The 16755-nt window shown below is 40.8% G+C and overlaps 1 protein-coding gene across 1 annotated transcript; it reads right to left on the reverse strand.

The window, feature by feature from the left end:
- Positions 1 to 252: 252 nt before the first annotated feature.
- LOC141654997 (E3 ubiquitin-protein ligase WAV3-like) lies at positions 253 to 3086 on the reverse strand. The gene is made up of 4 exons (XM_074462101.1): positions 3041 to 3086; positions 1809 to 2377; positions 1360 to 1715; positions 253 to 985 (listed from the first exon to the last, which is right to left on the reverse strand). The coding sequence occupies exons 1-4, from the start codon at positions 3084 to 3086 to the stop codon at positions 253 to 255; spliced, it is 1704 nt and encodes a 567-aa protein (XP_074318202.1).
- Positions 3087 to 16755: the final 13669 nt, after the last annotated feature.

Genomic DNA, 16755 nt, shown 5'->3' on the forward strand with positions numbered 1-16755 from the left:
CGATTACTTGCCCCGTTTTAATTTGCAGCTCATTAATATAAAAGGGGGGAAAAGGTAAAAAGATTCAAACCGAAATTATAGTGTAAGATCGTTGTACAATGGCCTGACATTCTGATTCTGCACGCTACACCTCGTTTAATAATAACAATCAATAAGGCGTACAAGCCTTATCAGGCTGTACAACGTCCTTACAGGATAATTATCGTAAAAGTAAAAAGGCAAAAAGTGACGAGCTGGGAGAGGCCAGCCATTTTAAGTGGACTGAAGAGCAGCAATCAAATCCTGGATGGCTTTCAAAGTTTCAATGGCTTGGCCAAGGTCGTGCTTAAGCGTATCAGCTTGTGTAACAATGGGATTATTTTTATCAGTGGCTTTCGTCGTTGTGTCTTCCTCAACAACTTTGTCCATCAATGCAGTAATCTGTTCATCAATAAGTTCCTTCTTTTCTTTCTTTGCTATTTCATAGGATTCCTTAAATATTTTAGCAACTTCCTTCTTATCTTCATCAGCTGTCGGAACTTCGAAATTAATGTCCTGGTCAAACTTTACGGCTTGGTTGCCAAATTGGACACTGAGGGGACAGGCTACTGCAAGTAGTTGGGTTGTGTTGCATCTCGTCGCAAACTGTTGCAGGTTACGACACAGTTCGAAGGAAAGAGCGAATGGGCGACCCTCTCTGGTGTAAGTTTCAGGGTCCTCGAGCAACCTCAAGAACTCTTGCACCTCGTATTTAAGTGCCGTGATTAATTCATCTTCCTCACGGGGAAGATCGAATACTGATTTCTCCGCGCTGTTAAAAGTTTTTCTAGCTCCGTCAAAATCGTTGGACTCAGCCAGTTTCCTGGCCGGTTCAATTCGCGCAGCAATATCTCCACGTGCGACCTCAAATTCCACCTCGATTGGCTCTATTATCACCGGTGAACTCGTGCGAGTCACTGCAAGGAAAATAGGAGCGGATTTATACAAGTTCCCCCCACCTCTTGGCCTGCACACAAAACTACTACTCATGTAAATTGATCACCGACCGAAACCGATTCCTATTGATTTGAATTCAATGTGAAGCTAATTGATTAGAAGAACACAGAGGAAATTTCACAAATAGGATTATACATCCAGTTGTACCATAAGCATTGTACAACCAAGGTATAAGAATCCGAGCTTATATGTATTCTTTCTGAGCTAATTCAAAGTTCATGTTTTTAATGTGCAAATGGATGAGCTCAATACTTTCTAATAAAGCTCATATTCTTTAACATAAAGCTCAGATACTTTATCACAAAGCTCAGATTCTACACTGTACAACCTATACAACTGGTTGTATAGTCCATGAATTAAGGGAATATAAGCAAAATAATTGACCTGTAGGTGTAGTTGAATTTGAGAACATCGGACGCAGTTCGAACTTGAACTGAAGGAAGTATAAGTAACACTGTGGTCTTGTGTTTCTCGTTGCTGTAGAGATTCCCAAAAGAAACGGTTACAGATTCATTAACACGAGCGAGATCATAATTCCCTGCGTGTACTTCGTGAAACTCCGACTCAATTTGGGTGACTTTCAACTTCAAGTCTTGTACAAGCATGCGTATACTAAGGACCTCTGACACACAAGATGAAAATGCTACATTGATACTCGCTGAATCCGAGTCTTCTATATCCGCGATTGAAATCGTAGAATACGTTCCCCTGTTACTCCTGCTTGCTATCCCTTGAAGCACCTTCATAGGAAGAAACACAATGTTAATTAAGTCATCATTTATATCAGCCATACGTTTCTCGAAAAATCAGAAAATGGATAGACATATATATACCTGACTATTATGATCATTACCAAGTCCAAAAATGTAAATAGGAACATCTCCGACAGGAGCGATTGAAGGGTGATCATATTCGGTACTCTGGTAGCCATCAGACATAAGGATTATAACACTCGTACGCCCCTCTTGCAGTCTTCGTTCGTCCAATATTCTTAACGCGATTTGTAGGCCTCCAGTTATATTTGTTCCACTCGAGGTTCTCAACTTATCGATTAGCGTCTCAATATTAGCCTTAGCCTCCTCGTTCTTTTGGATTCCAATCAAAGGGCACAACCTCTGTGGTTCACTTGAGAATGTGACTATCGACAAACGGTCAATTGGGCTCAGTTTCGTCACTAAATACTTCACACATGCTTTTAGTTTCTCCAACTTTTTCCCGCTCATGCTTTCGCTAACATCCAATATCGTCACTATATCAACTCCATGTCTCTCGTCCCCAGTTTCCACTCCCATAAGGTCCAATGTCACCTGATAGTCGGTCGCCTCAAGCGGGGCTTCTTCTTTATGGGATATATATAGTGCTATATCTCCAGATCCGAGATTGCCATCCAATGATGGCACGGCTATATATTTTGAGAAATTAATGGTCAAAGTTGTTAAATGATATGCAACTAAACGCTACGATTAGTCCCTGTCATTAACACTGGTGGATCTAGGAGGCTAGCAGGGCCGCTCGCCCCAGCTGGCGGTCGGAAATTTCAAAAATTTTATTTAAATTATTCCATTTCTTTAAAATTCTCTTAATCGATTACCCATTTGGCCCCAATGGGGATCAATATCTAGCTTCGCCACTGCCCATTAATATTTCTCCTTTAACTTTGGATTTTTAAGTTTCATCCTATTTTCTCACAATATACAAAAGTTGTTATTGTTATTAAAAGATGAGATAAAAATAGTCGGAAAAATGACATAATGGTCAAAGTTGACAATTGAAACGAGATGTACGCCGGGTTGTAGAGCTGAGTCAATATCGATCAGCTCTAACAAAGCATTTGATAGAATAATCAAATGGGTTTGGTGTGGTGGTTGTCCACCTCATCCATTAACCATGAGGTCAGGGTTCGTTCCCTACCCAAGGAATGACGAAACGAGAAGTAGAGATCGGAATCAATCTCGCACCTCTTTACGAGAGCACACACGGCGAGGAGACTATACGCTGTTGTCGATGGTGAACACCCCGATTTAAAGAAAACAAAAAAAAAACATTTGATAGAGTAAACAATTACCTGACTCTGCAATAAAGAGCTCGTCGTCGTCGAACTTGCTCCCCATTTTGTTTGATATCTATTGACCAATAATGCTCTTATACGCTTATATATTACAAGTAGCTATGTATATATACTACGGAATACTTGGTACACTTTCTTCGGTATATTTTCATGTTACTTCTTAAAGTTTTGACATTTTCAGTAACTAGTTCTCCTCTTTTTAAGTCTCGGCTCACCGTAAATTTGTATTCGGGTGATTTGTTCTTGTCTTGTACTTTATAATATTGCTCGAAAAGTTTTATCTTGTAAATAAATGGATATATACAATATTAAAAAGATATTTTTTTATTTAGCGACAAATCACAAACTTTGAATATTGGTCACTTTAATCAATATGAAAGTGGAAGATATTTATGAAACAACGGAAGTAACTAACCATCTTGTTTTTTACGGTGAGATGTAACGATATATTCTAGCGCCTAGCGGCCACGATAGTTGAACAAACATCTAAACTCCATATGTTTAAAGGTAATGATAGGGCGTCATTAAATGCTATCAAATTTTAATATTATAATCTTACATACTCTTATATAGATATCACCCGATAGCGGAATCTCATTTTAGTTTGTAGCTTAAGCCAAATACCAATTTTTTTTAGGGGAAATACCAACTTGACAAGTCGTAAGTCAATGATGGAATATAACACAAGTTATCTTCTTCGAACGTAACGCTGTTCTCACGTTAGATAATTGAAGTTTCTATTAAAGATTTTATAATGACTTGCTGAAGTCAAACTAAGAAAAGAATAAAAAGAAAAAGATTTATAATGCGACAGGTTGCTAGGCACTACTGCACAGCTGCACTAGGCCACTAGCCATTAAAGCCGGCCGGTTTCGTGCTTGAATTATTGTTGTACAATTACCCCCTTCGTCCTGATCAATTATTATCATTTGTTTTTGACATAAAGATAAAAAAAAAGGAGATAAATTAGTAAATGACAAGTGAACTAAATTAACTGTGAAAAATCAAATTCATCAAATGCATTCCTGATAAAATGTGTATATCATGGAAGCCATGGATGAACTCTCAACAAACTCTCAAGCTTAACAGAAAATTGATGAGTAAAATTGATTGAAGAAGAAGAGTAAATAATTGTGAATTGTATTAATGAAAACTGATAATTTACATCTGTACAAGTTCTAGTATTTATACTAATCATCTATACTTTGAACTACTAAGAAGAATCTAGATATTTTGGTTGACTGAGTTGACTGAATTCTGTTATAATAACATAATTCTGTTATGCTGACTGTACAGTGAGTCATCTTGTAACAGACTCCTAATAAACTCCTAGAAGCTTCGACTAGAACCAGGTAGGTCAGCTTGAAGGCAGATCAGTGTGATGTAATCTGAAAATGATGATGCTGCTGATGTATGTCTGACATTTCCAGTAATCTGACTCTCTCTCCCAATAGCCCCCCTTCAAGTTGGACTTGGAGGGGATGTGACAAGTCCTAACTTGGAGGAAAGATAAGCATGCTGATGTTCTCCAAGTGCTTTAGTCATTATGTCAGCAATTTGATGTGTCGTGCCAATATGCTTGGTTTGAATTATTCCTTCAGCTATTCGTTCTCTGATGTAGTGGCAGTCTAGACGCAAATGTTTTGTTCGCTCATGGAAGACAGGGTTAGCGGCAATTTGCTGTGCTGCCTTGTTATCACAATGAAGAGTAATAGGAAGTGGGACAATAACTTCAAGATCATGCAACAAGGCTTCAATCCAAACTATCTCACTTGAAGTTTGGCTCATACTTCTATACTCTGCTTCTGCTGAGGACTTACTAACAGTGTTTTGTTTTTTAGTTTTCCAAGATATTAAGGAGTTCCCAAGAAAGACACAAAACCCTGTTAAAGATCTTCCAGTAAAAACGCAAGTTCCCCAGTCTGCATCACAATAGCTACTGAGGACAAAATCATTATTGGCTGCATAGAATAGTCCTAAGTCAATTGTGTGTTTGAGGTATCTTACTAAGTGTAATGTTGCCAGCATATGGGGCAACCTTGGAGTACTCAGGAATTGGCTTAGCTGTTGCACGGAATACGATATGTCTGGACTGGTTAAGTTCAAATAGAGGAGCCTCCCAATGAGTCTTCTATAATCCCCAGGGTCTCCAAGTAGATCTCCTTCATTAGGTGATAACTTCAGTCCTCGTGGAAGAGGAAAGGGTGATGGGTTACAGTTAACCATGTCAGTCTCTTTGAGGATGTCTGAAATATATTTTCTTTGGTTGAGAATGATTCCTGAGTTGGATCTGGCTACTTCAATACCCAAGAAATATCTTAGCTGACCCAAATCTTTAATTGTGAAAGCTTGATCAAGGGAGGCTTTGATTCTACCTATTTCTTGTGCATCATTTCCTGTGACCAAGAGGTCATCCACATAAACAGGAATGGCAGTATAAGATGTATCAGAAATTTTCTTAGTGAATAGAGAATAGTCTTCCTTTGATTGAGTATAACCAGAATGTGTAAGAAACTTGGTTAACTCCAAGTTCCATTGCCTGGATGCTTGCTTAAGCCCATATAGAGATCTCTTAAGCAAACATACCTCCCCTGGTTTCCCTTTATTATATCCTAAAGGCAAGTACATGTAAACCTCTTCATCAAGAAATCCATGAAGAAAGGCGTTATTAATGTCAAGTTGATGAAGTGTCCATCCTTTAGCAGCAGCAAGAGCTATTAGAGTACAGACTGTAGTGAACTTGGCTACTGGACTAAAGGTGTGTTTGTAGTCTTTTCCCTCAATTTGATTATATCCTTTGGCCACAAGTCTGGCTTTGTACCTTTCAACAGACCCATCAGGTTGGAATTTAACCTTATAAACCCATTTAGTCCCAATGGTCTTCTTTCCTGCAGGAAGAGATGTTAACACCCAAGTGTGATTATCCTCCAGTGCTTGTAATTCTTTGGCCATTGCTTCAACCCATTTGGGATCATCCTTGGCCTGTGTGTAACAGGATGGCTCATAAACACTAAGTGTAGCATTTAAAGAAGCTACATATTCTGATGAATATGCACCCAAGTCTGACTGTTGCAAGACAGAAAAGGAATGGGATACTGAACTGTCTGAAGCTGAAGAAAGAGCAGACTTAGGAAAATGTCGCAGAGATGCAGGCATGCCTTTGCAATCAAAATCATTTAATCTGGGTGGATGCTGTTTGGGTCTCACTGACTTTCTGATGAGAGGAGAATAAATGTGAGACTCATCAAGATGTTGAGATGAAGAAGAGGAAGTAACTGGGGAAAAAGTAGAAGTGAGAGAAAGATTTTGTGATGATGAGAAGGTATTAGTATCTGTACTATGTGTGGAAATATTGGAAGTATTATTAGTTGTAGTAGTGAGTATTTCTAGATTATCATTATTATTGGGAGAATTTGTAGTACTATTTTGGGATGTAATGGGAATATTATGAGGTGTTTTATTATTATTTGTATTACTATTTGAAGTATTAGAATTAGTATGTGTAGTATTCAAATGTGATTGAGGAACAAAATGGGGTGAAGAGTCCAAAGGTGAAGTATGGGAAGAATCAGGTATAGGTAAATGAGGTAAAAACTTTTCTGGTGAATCTTGAACTTGTTCAGCATAAGGAAATGTCTGTTCATCAAACAAAACATCCCTGCTGAGTATAATCTTTTGTGTGTGTAAATCAAACAACTTGTAACCTTTTTGGCCAAAAGGATAACCCAAAAATACACATTTCTTGGCCCGTGGTTCAAACTTATCATGCAAATGTTGTGCAGCATAACATAAGCAACCTATAACCCTTAGATGATCATACTTTGCTGGTTTGTTGAATAAAACTTCAGTAGGAATCTTCCAGGAAAGGACTGAAGATGGCATGAGATTAATCAGGTGCGTTGCCGCTAGAATTAATTCTCCCCAAAACCTTTTTGGTAGATGACCCTGAAATCTGATAGCCCTAGCAGTTTCTAGGAGGTGGCGATGCTTTCTTTCGACCCTCCCATTTTGCCGAGGATTACCAGGCAAACTCCTCTGATGAACTATCCCATGCTTAGCAAACAACTGATTACAATCTTTCTGAAATATTTCAGTGCCATTATCACTCCTGATAACTTTAATACTGGACTGAAACTGTGTGCTAACATAAGCCAAAAAATTGACCAAGGTTTGATGAACCTCAGTTTTGTCCTTAAGTAATGTAGTCCATGTCACCCTACTGTGGTCTTACACAATAGTAAGGAAATAAGAAGCACCTGTGAGGGACTTAGTCCTATATGGACCCCATAGGTCTACATGGACCAAGTCAAAAGCCTTGGATGTATGAGAAATACTGACAGGATAAGGAAATTTATGGTGTTTAGCAAGAATACATGCTTCACACTGAAAATTGTCAGTTTTATTCATTCCAGAGTACATAGGTACATGCTTGAGTCTAGATACAGAGGTATGACCTAGTCTATCATGAGCTAGTCTCATATTATTAACAGAAAAAGGAAAAATAGCCATAGCTGTATGACTAAGTACATTGGAATTGGAAATTATGCGAGTGACATGACTCTTATTAATATGCATCTTGAAATGATAAACTCCTCCAAACTTCTTGCCCTGACAAATCACTTGCTCAGTGGTAGGGTCCTGGAAACACCAGCTAGAATTAGTAAATCTAGCATTTAAACCATTGTCATGTAGAATCCGTCCAATGGATAACAAGTTATGAGTAAAACCAGGAATGTAAAGCACATCAGTTATGAGTACGTTATCAGTAAGCCAGACATCACCCACAACTTTGACTTCCTTGACAGTCCCATCAGGTAAGCCTACTCTAATAGGGTTAGGTAAATCCTTTGTGTTCATGAATAAGGTGGCATTATAGGTAATATGATTGGACGCACCAAAATCCACAATCTAGTAACTAGCACAATTGGTATGCAACACACAATTGGCAGTGTCAAACACAGTGGAAGTAAGTAATGTACCTGCAAAATTCACAGATTGTGAACTTTGTGCAGATTGAGAGGATTGTCTGTTAGCCAGGCCTGGAATGTCCCCAGTCTTAACCAACTTGACAAATTCCTTGAACATTGCCTGAACCAGACCAGGACTAAGATCAGCATCTCGGTCTTGAGTATCATCAAGAGGATCATCTGCTAACTCCTCTGCATTGGCAGCAATATGCTTGGTGTCAGGTCCTCTGTAGCCTCTTTCACCAGGTGCAGGATAACCATGGAGTTTGTAGCAGCGATTCCTGAGATGTCCTTCTTTATTGCAGTAAGTACATATGAGCTTTGGCTTTTTAAATTCACCAGAATTATAATCAGTGCCAGGCTCAGGCCTGTTGTAATACCCGCCCTGTTAGAGACCCCTTTGACTAGCGTTGACTGACCTTGGGAGCGGGAATAGTCTTAGAAGTGAGTGCCAAAGCCATCTTGGGTTGCGTGTTAAGAGTGGTACTCGATAGAGTAGAGGCTACTCGATCGAGTAGCTAAGTTACTCGATCGAGTAGGGGGCCACTCGATCGAGTATGATGGGTACTCGATCGAGTACCGAGTTTTCAGCGAGGGTTTTATATCGCGTTTTGTTAAATCCGCAAATCACTTTCGCCACTTTCCTTCTATCCTTCAGTCGCCTCTTTCCCTTCCCTTCACCTCAAAACCTCCATGGAAGCCTTTTGAAGTTCCTTGTGCCTTAGGAGTGCGTCACTTGAGTCGGGTAGCGGTCTTTTGCCGAGTTTCTCCTCATAGGTATGTCATAATCATCATCCGTGTCCTTGTTCTTATAGTCAGGGTTTGCTTGTTAGTAATAGATAATTGTATTGTGGTTATAGGCTTTGCTTGGTCGCTGGATATGTTGTTTGTCGGCATGGATTGGTTGCAGTTGCTTAAAGGTAGGTTCGCCTACTCAGTTTCTGTAGATGGTCTAGTGTGTCGGTCGTTGTGGTTGTATTGTGATTATTTAATATCGTAATTGTGTTGTGACGGTTGTGGTTGTGATTGTGGTTGTTGTCTCTGGTTCTCGAGATGCGTTCTCGGCTGAGTGGGGTCACTTGCGGGAGTGGCTTCACGCCCTAGTTTCGCCCTTCGTGGAACCCGCCACGGGAGGGGATGTACACATTAATGGACAGGGTTATCGCTCGATATGATGAGCGGGGCTTAGGTGGGAACGGTTGCGGTCCCCCACTGGCAGGGCTGGTCCAGTGGACAGTCAATGACGGAGGTTGGTTGGATTATTGTGATTGTACATGAGATTGGTAGCGTATATTGTGTTGATAATTGTAGTTGCGATTGTTGTATCTTATCTCAGTACTGACCTTGTGTGGTTGTTTGTTTGTTATGTGTCTGCCGTGATCCCTTATGGTGAGCAGTCGGTCTTAGCAGGTGTTGATGTTGTTGATAGCTGGAGTTCGGGCAGGGATGAGTCTTCACGAGATATGATGGTCATAGCGAGTAGTCTTTGAGTTGTATCTTTTATATCGTTTGTTGGTTTAAATCACTTGTAATATAACATAATAGTTCTCTTATCGACGTTTGATAATTACTATCCTCGGGCAACCGAGATGGTAACGCCCTTATATGCTAAGGAAGGCCTAGTTAAGGCTCTCTACGAATATGGGGGTGTTACAAAGTGGTATCAGAGCGATGATTTTGGAACCTGTAACAAATGAAAATAATGAACGTAGTGAGTCTAATAAAATGAACCTGGTGTATGTGTAATGGGAGCCCCAGCTGATGCTAGGTTTTGGGTGAGTAGGCGCCCTCATTTCAAAATCTTGGCCCCATGATACTTAAGCCAGTAACATGGTACGGGAATGTGGAGTCCGTGTGTATATGTGTGACGTGTATGCTAATTGTGTCGAAGTTACTTGTAGTTGAGCCTTGGTTAGAGTTAATAAGGATATGATAGTTGTATTTGGGCCGTGCTTAGTGAAGTTTTGGGCATGCTTAGTGATCTTGTATGATGATTATGAGATATGTGACAAAAGTCTATTCGATATAAATGCGTGGGAATGTGAACGGGTGTGCTATAATGGAAGGATGAACATGTTGGTGTTTGCTGTAAGTTGATGGTGACGGTAGTCATGTACGAGTTTATAAACCCTACCGTGAGTACAATGATGATAGTTATAGAATTGTTGAGTTATAATTTGAAACATAGCATATAGTAATGCGTTCATACCTTGTTTATAGGTTGAAATTTTTCCGCTGCGTAATAATTGATTTGCGTAAGATGATTTGCTTATAATTGAGTGTAGAACATGATAGATTAATTTGTTATGAGGATATGCAAATATATGTTATATGAAAGAAGAATTGATGTTAATTACATGCTTCAAATTGAAGCGAATACGAGTTGGTAGTAATATGTAAGGTAAGTTCAAGTGTAATATGATGACGTAATTATGTTTATGAATGATTCGGTAGCAGGTAAACCGAGTTGGGTAATTTGTGTAGCGTAATGTGACATACACCTTGTTAGTTGAGGCGATACGTTATGTGTGAGTAATGATAGTAATACGTGATCGAGTGTGATAATTAGTGCCGAGCTTAGTTTAGAATCGACACGCGGTGTTGTTTTGCAGGTATCTTCAATTTACTTCGTATTTCTGACCGAGTACTTAACTATACTTGACCGAGTGCGAGTGCTTACTAGACCGAGTAGACCTCACTCGATCTAGTTAGGAAGCTATGACGTCGGGATGTGGAAAGATTTCCTGCAGATACTCGACGAAATGGCTCCTACTCGATCGAGTAGGGTGGTACTCGATCGAGTACCCTAGGCACTCGATCGAGTAGGTTACTGTACAGTGAGACTTACGGGTTTCTTAAAACCCCTATTCTTTCTATTCTTCCCATTCATCTCCTATATTTCGAAAACCTAAGTCTACATTCCTCTCAAAACCTCTCATACTCTTGGGTTAGTGGTGATTCTTGGGGTTGATTTCTTTGTTTAATTTCGTTTCTTTACTTTGCTATTCAATCAAGGTATGCTTTTCTTCCTAATTTACATGATTTATTGATTTGAATGTGTTAGAATAAGGATAAAATCTGAAATTTTCGATTCATATGGATAGATTATTGCTTTTAATAGTTGCAATATGATTCACATGCCTTCATTCCATGTTTGTTGGTGACTAATTGCTGTAAATTAGACTAGAAATTGCAAAATTTAAAACCGAAATTTCTAGGGTTTACAAAAAATTGAAATTGATTTTTGATTGTTTTACTTTGATTAGATGATGGAGTTGAGTATTCTACGTTGTTTATATCATGTTGAAGGATGGATTTTGATGATTTTCACCTTAGAAAGTTGCCTTAAAACTCCGTCTTAAAAGTGCCTCAAGTGGAAAATTCGTGACCTATAATTGAAATTTGGTGTGGTATATGACTGTTTAGGTGAAGGTTGAACTTTAATATGATAGTAGTGATGATAATTGATGAGAAATATGCCAAAATTGTTACAGCTGTAGAGACCGTCTGAAAAGTTTAATTGAGTTATTTGGTTCTAATATAGAAGAAGATGATGATATGTTCTAAGTTATTTTTTTCCATGAGCTAGTAAGAGTGCCTCACATGTGATTAGGAATATGTTTGGAACAACCTGAGAATCATGCTAGGATATTCGAATTTGTTGAGCATGTGTTCATCAGGATAAATCGTTCACAACTGTGGCTCATGAGTAGCTGTAAACTGAGTTTATATATATCAAATTTGGGAGACTGCTGGTGAATGTGTGTACCTAGCTGAGTATTCAAAGTTAATGGCATGAATTATGTGCTTCACATGTCGAATTTGTTGGTGAATTTGAGTGCCTAACTGAGTATGTAAAGTCCAAATTATATGAAGTATATGCTTTACGTGTTTATGCAAGTTGTTTAAGTCATATGCTGAAACATATGCCGAGACTGAACATAGGAACTCGTCAAAGTAAACGGGGGAGGGGTAATCCGCCTGAGATTGGGGAAGGAGTGGACCTGTGGTACCCGCATTCCGGAGTACCCTTCGTTGTTTTTGTTGATTTCAAACAAGCGAGAGCGTTTGTAGTTTTACAAAAACGCAAGATGAGACCAACGAGGTGTATAGATACTACACTGTTGGAGGAATTGGAGATAGAGACGGATGTCCGTCACATATTTGAGACTTTGGGCTTTATGGGTTTGTATAGGCTGAGGAAAAACTCTTATCCTTTTCTTACCTTGGAGTTTATGAGCTCCATTATCTATGACCCCGCTGCCCAGACCGTTGAGTTTCGGTTGATGAACACTAGTTTCTTGCTTTCTATGGACCAATTTGCTTCTCACCTTGGGTTGGCCAAGCCTCCCAAGGACTACATCACTGATATCCTTGCTGAGTACGGTGTCTGCCGCCTAATGCCTTGTCTGACCGGGAAACCAGCTCCCACCTCAAGTAACATGCTGATTAATGATGTTCAGCATGTCACATTGAGGATCTTTCTTCGTTCTCTCTCGAACCTCCTTTATGATCGACCGGATATCAGTAAGCTGAACAATCATGAGGTGTTGCTTTTGATGTCGTACCTCAACCCGGAGCGGACCAGGAAAGTGGTCTTTAACCATGGTTTGTGCTGCCCTTGCCTTGATGGCCACTGCCTCTTCCCGGTACTTGAGTTGTGGCGCTATCGCCACTCGGTTAGCTGAAAAGCTAACCTCTTTTGAGGCTTCTTCGGAGTACGTGCCTCAAGCTACCCCAGTGCCCACTATGGACCGTGACTACTATCTCGACCTGAAATGGTTGAGGACTTTGGCTGACGGTAGCCTAGCTTGGAGGGTGTGGGGCGTGAGTTGGATGAAGATTCCAGCTCCTGAGCACCTCCCACCGACGGAGCCCTTGGAGCCGGCGGTAGTGACTATGAACTCTGATGATGATGATGAGGAGGAGGATGTTGATAGACCCCGCCAGCTGCAGACCTATCTCATCGACGACACGATTCTCGAGGTGATGCCAGAGCCGAAGAAGGGCGAGAATGCGTCGGTCGTGGCGGTGGAGAGACCTAGGTTGGGGAGAGGACCCCGTCGAGTGAGGGAGAGGAACTCGGAGACTAGGCCACGGCCGGTAGCACCACAGCAGCAGCAGCATCCTTTTCCATGCTACCCTTACCTCGACACCCCGGAGACGCGATCCAGCTACTTGGCGGAGAGAGTGTCATCTACTTTGACACTCAGGAACATGCACGAGATGGCGTACACTCAGGGGATAGGGACTGAGGGACCGCATCCGGTTTGGTGGAGTGGAGTTGGGGACTGCACAGGGGTTTTCCATTCCTACGGGGTGGATCAGTCGACGTGGGGGGCACCTCAGTCCTTTGCCTACGGTGGCTTGACCCCATGGTACGTGAGCCCAGGAGCCGGAGCAGGAGTGGATGCAGGGATTGGGTCATCAGGAGCGGGTACTTCCGGAGGTGGTGGTGATGATGAGGTGATGGTTGAGCAGCAGGAGGAGTGATACTCCTTGTTTTTATCGTTGTTTATGATAGTTGGTATTAGATGTTGGTAGTATTGTTAGACGTTAGTAGTTGTTTTCGTTGAGACTTGGTTTATGAACTTGTATTGTTGGCCATAAGGCCGGATTTGATATTTGACTTATTGCAGGATGTTAGAAGTCGGGGAGTCGTCCCGACTCGATTTATATGACGACTACGTGCATGTATGTTGGCTTATGACAAGTTGTATAGGGCAACTTGGCCTGTAGGTACTCGACAGAGTACCCCGTACTCTATCGAGTAGCTGCAGGAGAGGGGGATAAAAAGTGTTCTGATCTTTGGGCTACTCGATCGAGTACCTAAGACACTCGATCGAGTAGCATGGCACTCGATCGAGTACCGCTACATACTCGATCGAGTAGCACTGTTACAGGAGGTTTTCGAAAATTAAAAGTGTTCAATTGTTTTATAATTGCAAGTTTGATGTTTAATGTGGTTATTAGTGCGTAGTAACACCTATGAACCGTTAATTTCATATGTTGGAAGTCAAGTTTCGGTTTTATATGCATGTTTGTAACAATTAGTGAAGTGGCGACGGTTTCTTGTTGTTTTAATATTACATATGCCATATTACGATTAATCCATTAAATTTACATCTCTTCATACGTTTGTGCGTACGATATTAACATACTTTATCGACGGCGGCTAGTTATTCTGGGGGTTTGTATATGATTTATAATTTAACGAGTTTATGCTTAGCGAGTAATGTCCACAATCAATAATATATTTCTAATTCACGTTATGAATCAAGTAATAAGTAATAAGTGTTGTAATTTTGGTGGTGAACTTCGGGAACGAAGTTCCTTTTTAGAGGGGAAGAGTAATGTCACAAAATAAAAAGGCTGATTTTGAAGTTATGCTGTTATTCGTTTACAAGGTTTTGTTGTTTAATTACTAAATTTTTCTAGTACGTTGGTCACATTGCTTATATGAAGTGTAAGTAGTTACTTTAGTTCATTGAAATGAATGTGATAGTATGTTTTAAAGGACCGTCATAAAGAGCTAGTTGTGGTGCGATGGGTCGTAATAGAATGAATTAGTGAGTAACACAGTGGTGTTAGTTGTGCAGTATGAAGTTGATGTGAGATATGTCTCGGGTTGATAATGGTTAACGTGTGATGGGTGATCGCTGTTGATGTTGATTCGTACTGCGAGATTAATGTTTTGTATACAATAGTTTGTAAGAGTAGAGTATACATATAGAGTGACAATTGATGATGATAATGTTTGTGTGATAGTTGCAAGAGTTGATATATATATGTATGAATAGAGCGTTAGACGGTGATGATGATGACATGGGGGGTGGTATTTCCGGGGAGTAATGATTTGAGCAGGAAGATTGGTGGGGTCGTGTTGTTTCCGTGTCTTGTGCGGGAGATAGGTGAGTTGAACTTCGGGGACGAAGTTCTTTTAAGGGGGGAAGACTGTAATACCCGCCCTGTTAGAGATCCCTTTGACCAGCGTTGACTGACCTTGGGAGCGGGAATAGTCTTAGAAGTGAGTGCCAAAGCCATCTTGGGTTGCGTGTTAAGAGTGGTACTCGATAGAGTAGAGGCTACTCGATCGAGTAGCTAGGTTACTCGATCGAGTAGGGGGCCACTCGATCGAGTATGATGAGTACTCGATCGAGTACCGAGTTTTCAGCGAGGGTTTTATATCGCGTTTTGTTAAATCCGCAAATCACTTCCGCCACTTTCCTCCTATCCTTCAGTCGCCTCTTTCCCTTCCCTTCACCTCAAAACCTCCATGGAAGCCTTTTGAAGTTCCTTGTGCCTTAGGAGTGCGTCACTTGAGTCGGGTAACGGTCTTTTGCCGAGTTTCTCCTCATAGGTATGTCATAATCATCATCCGTGTCCTTGTTCTTATAGTTAGGGTTTGCTTGTTAGTAATAGATAATTGTATTGTGGTTATAGGCTTTGCTTGGTCGCTGGATATGTTGTTTGTCGGCATGGATTGGTTGCAGTTGCTTAAAGGTAGGTTCGCCTACTCAGTTTCTGTAGATGGTCTAGTGTGTCGGTCGTTGTGGTTGTATTGTGATTATTTAATATCGTAATTGTGTTGTGACGGCTGTGGTTGTGATTGTGGTTGTTCTCTCTGGTTCTCGAGATGCGTTCTCGGCTGAGTGGGGTCACTTGCGGGAGTGGCTTCACGCCCTAGTTTCGCCCTTCGTGGAACCCGTCACGGGAGGGGATGTGCACATTAATGGACAGGGTTATCGCTCGATATGATGAGCGGGGCTTAGGTGGGAACGGCTGCGGTCCCCCTGGTGGGTGGTCCAAAGGTGGACGATCGATGACGGAGGTTGGTTGGATTATTGTGATTGTACATGAGATTGGTAGCGTATATTGTGTTGATAATTGTAGTTGCGATTGTTGTATCTTATCTCAGTACTGACCTTGTGTGGTTGTTTGTTTGTTATGTGTCTGCCGTGATCCCTTATGGTGAGCAAATCGGTCTTAGCGGTGTTGATGTTGTTGATAGCTGGAGTTCGGGCAGGGATGAGTCTTCACGAGATATGATGGTCATAGCGAGTAGTCTTTGAGTTGTATCTTTTATATCGTTTGTTGGTTTAAATCACTTGTAATATAACATAATAGTTCTCTTATCGACGTTTGATAATTACTATCCTCGGGCAACCGAGATGGTAACGCCCTTATATGCTAAGGAAGGCCTAGTTAAGGCTCCTCTGAATATGGGGGTGTTACACATGTGATAAGCATTCTGGTTAACACCAGTACCAGGAGCACCATAATTCTTGGTGTATCCACTAGTGGAACCTCCTCTATGAGGATAAGATTTCTTGTATCCATGAGGTACACCAGAATTAGAAAAATTCTTCTGAAAATTTCCACCAGCAGATGAACTGCTACCAAAGTCTGTAGCAGATTTATTGTAGTAAGGCTTATGAACAGCCATAGCCATATCATCCTGCAGAACACCTTTTCCTTTATCACCACTGCTGATACTCTTTTGCATTTCTATCTGTTGTATGCGAAAAAACGCCTGATTAACAGTAGGAAGAGGATCACAGGCTAATATTTGACTTCTGACAGTCTCATATTTGCTGTCTAATCCCATAAGAAAGTCAATCAGCTTGTGTCTATTATCTCTTTCAAGCATCTTCTTGAGTAAAGTACAGGAACACTTGCTTAAAGCTCCACACTCACATTCAGGAATTCCATCAAGACTGTGTAAATCTTCCCAAACTGACTTGA

This window comes from Silene latifolia, chromosome 5 (genome assembly GCF_048544455.1).
Source record: "Silene latifolia isolate original U9 population chromosome 5, ASM4854445v1, whole genome shotgun sequence".
NCBI lineage: Eukaryota > Viridiplantae > Streptophyta > Magnoliopsida > Caryophyllales > Caryophyllaceae > Silene > Silene latifolia.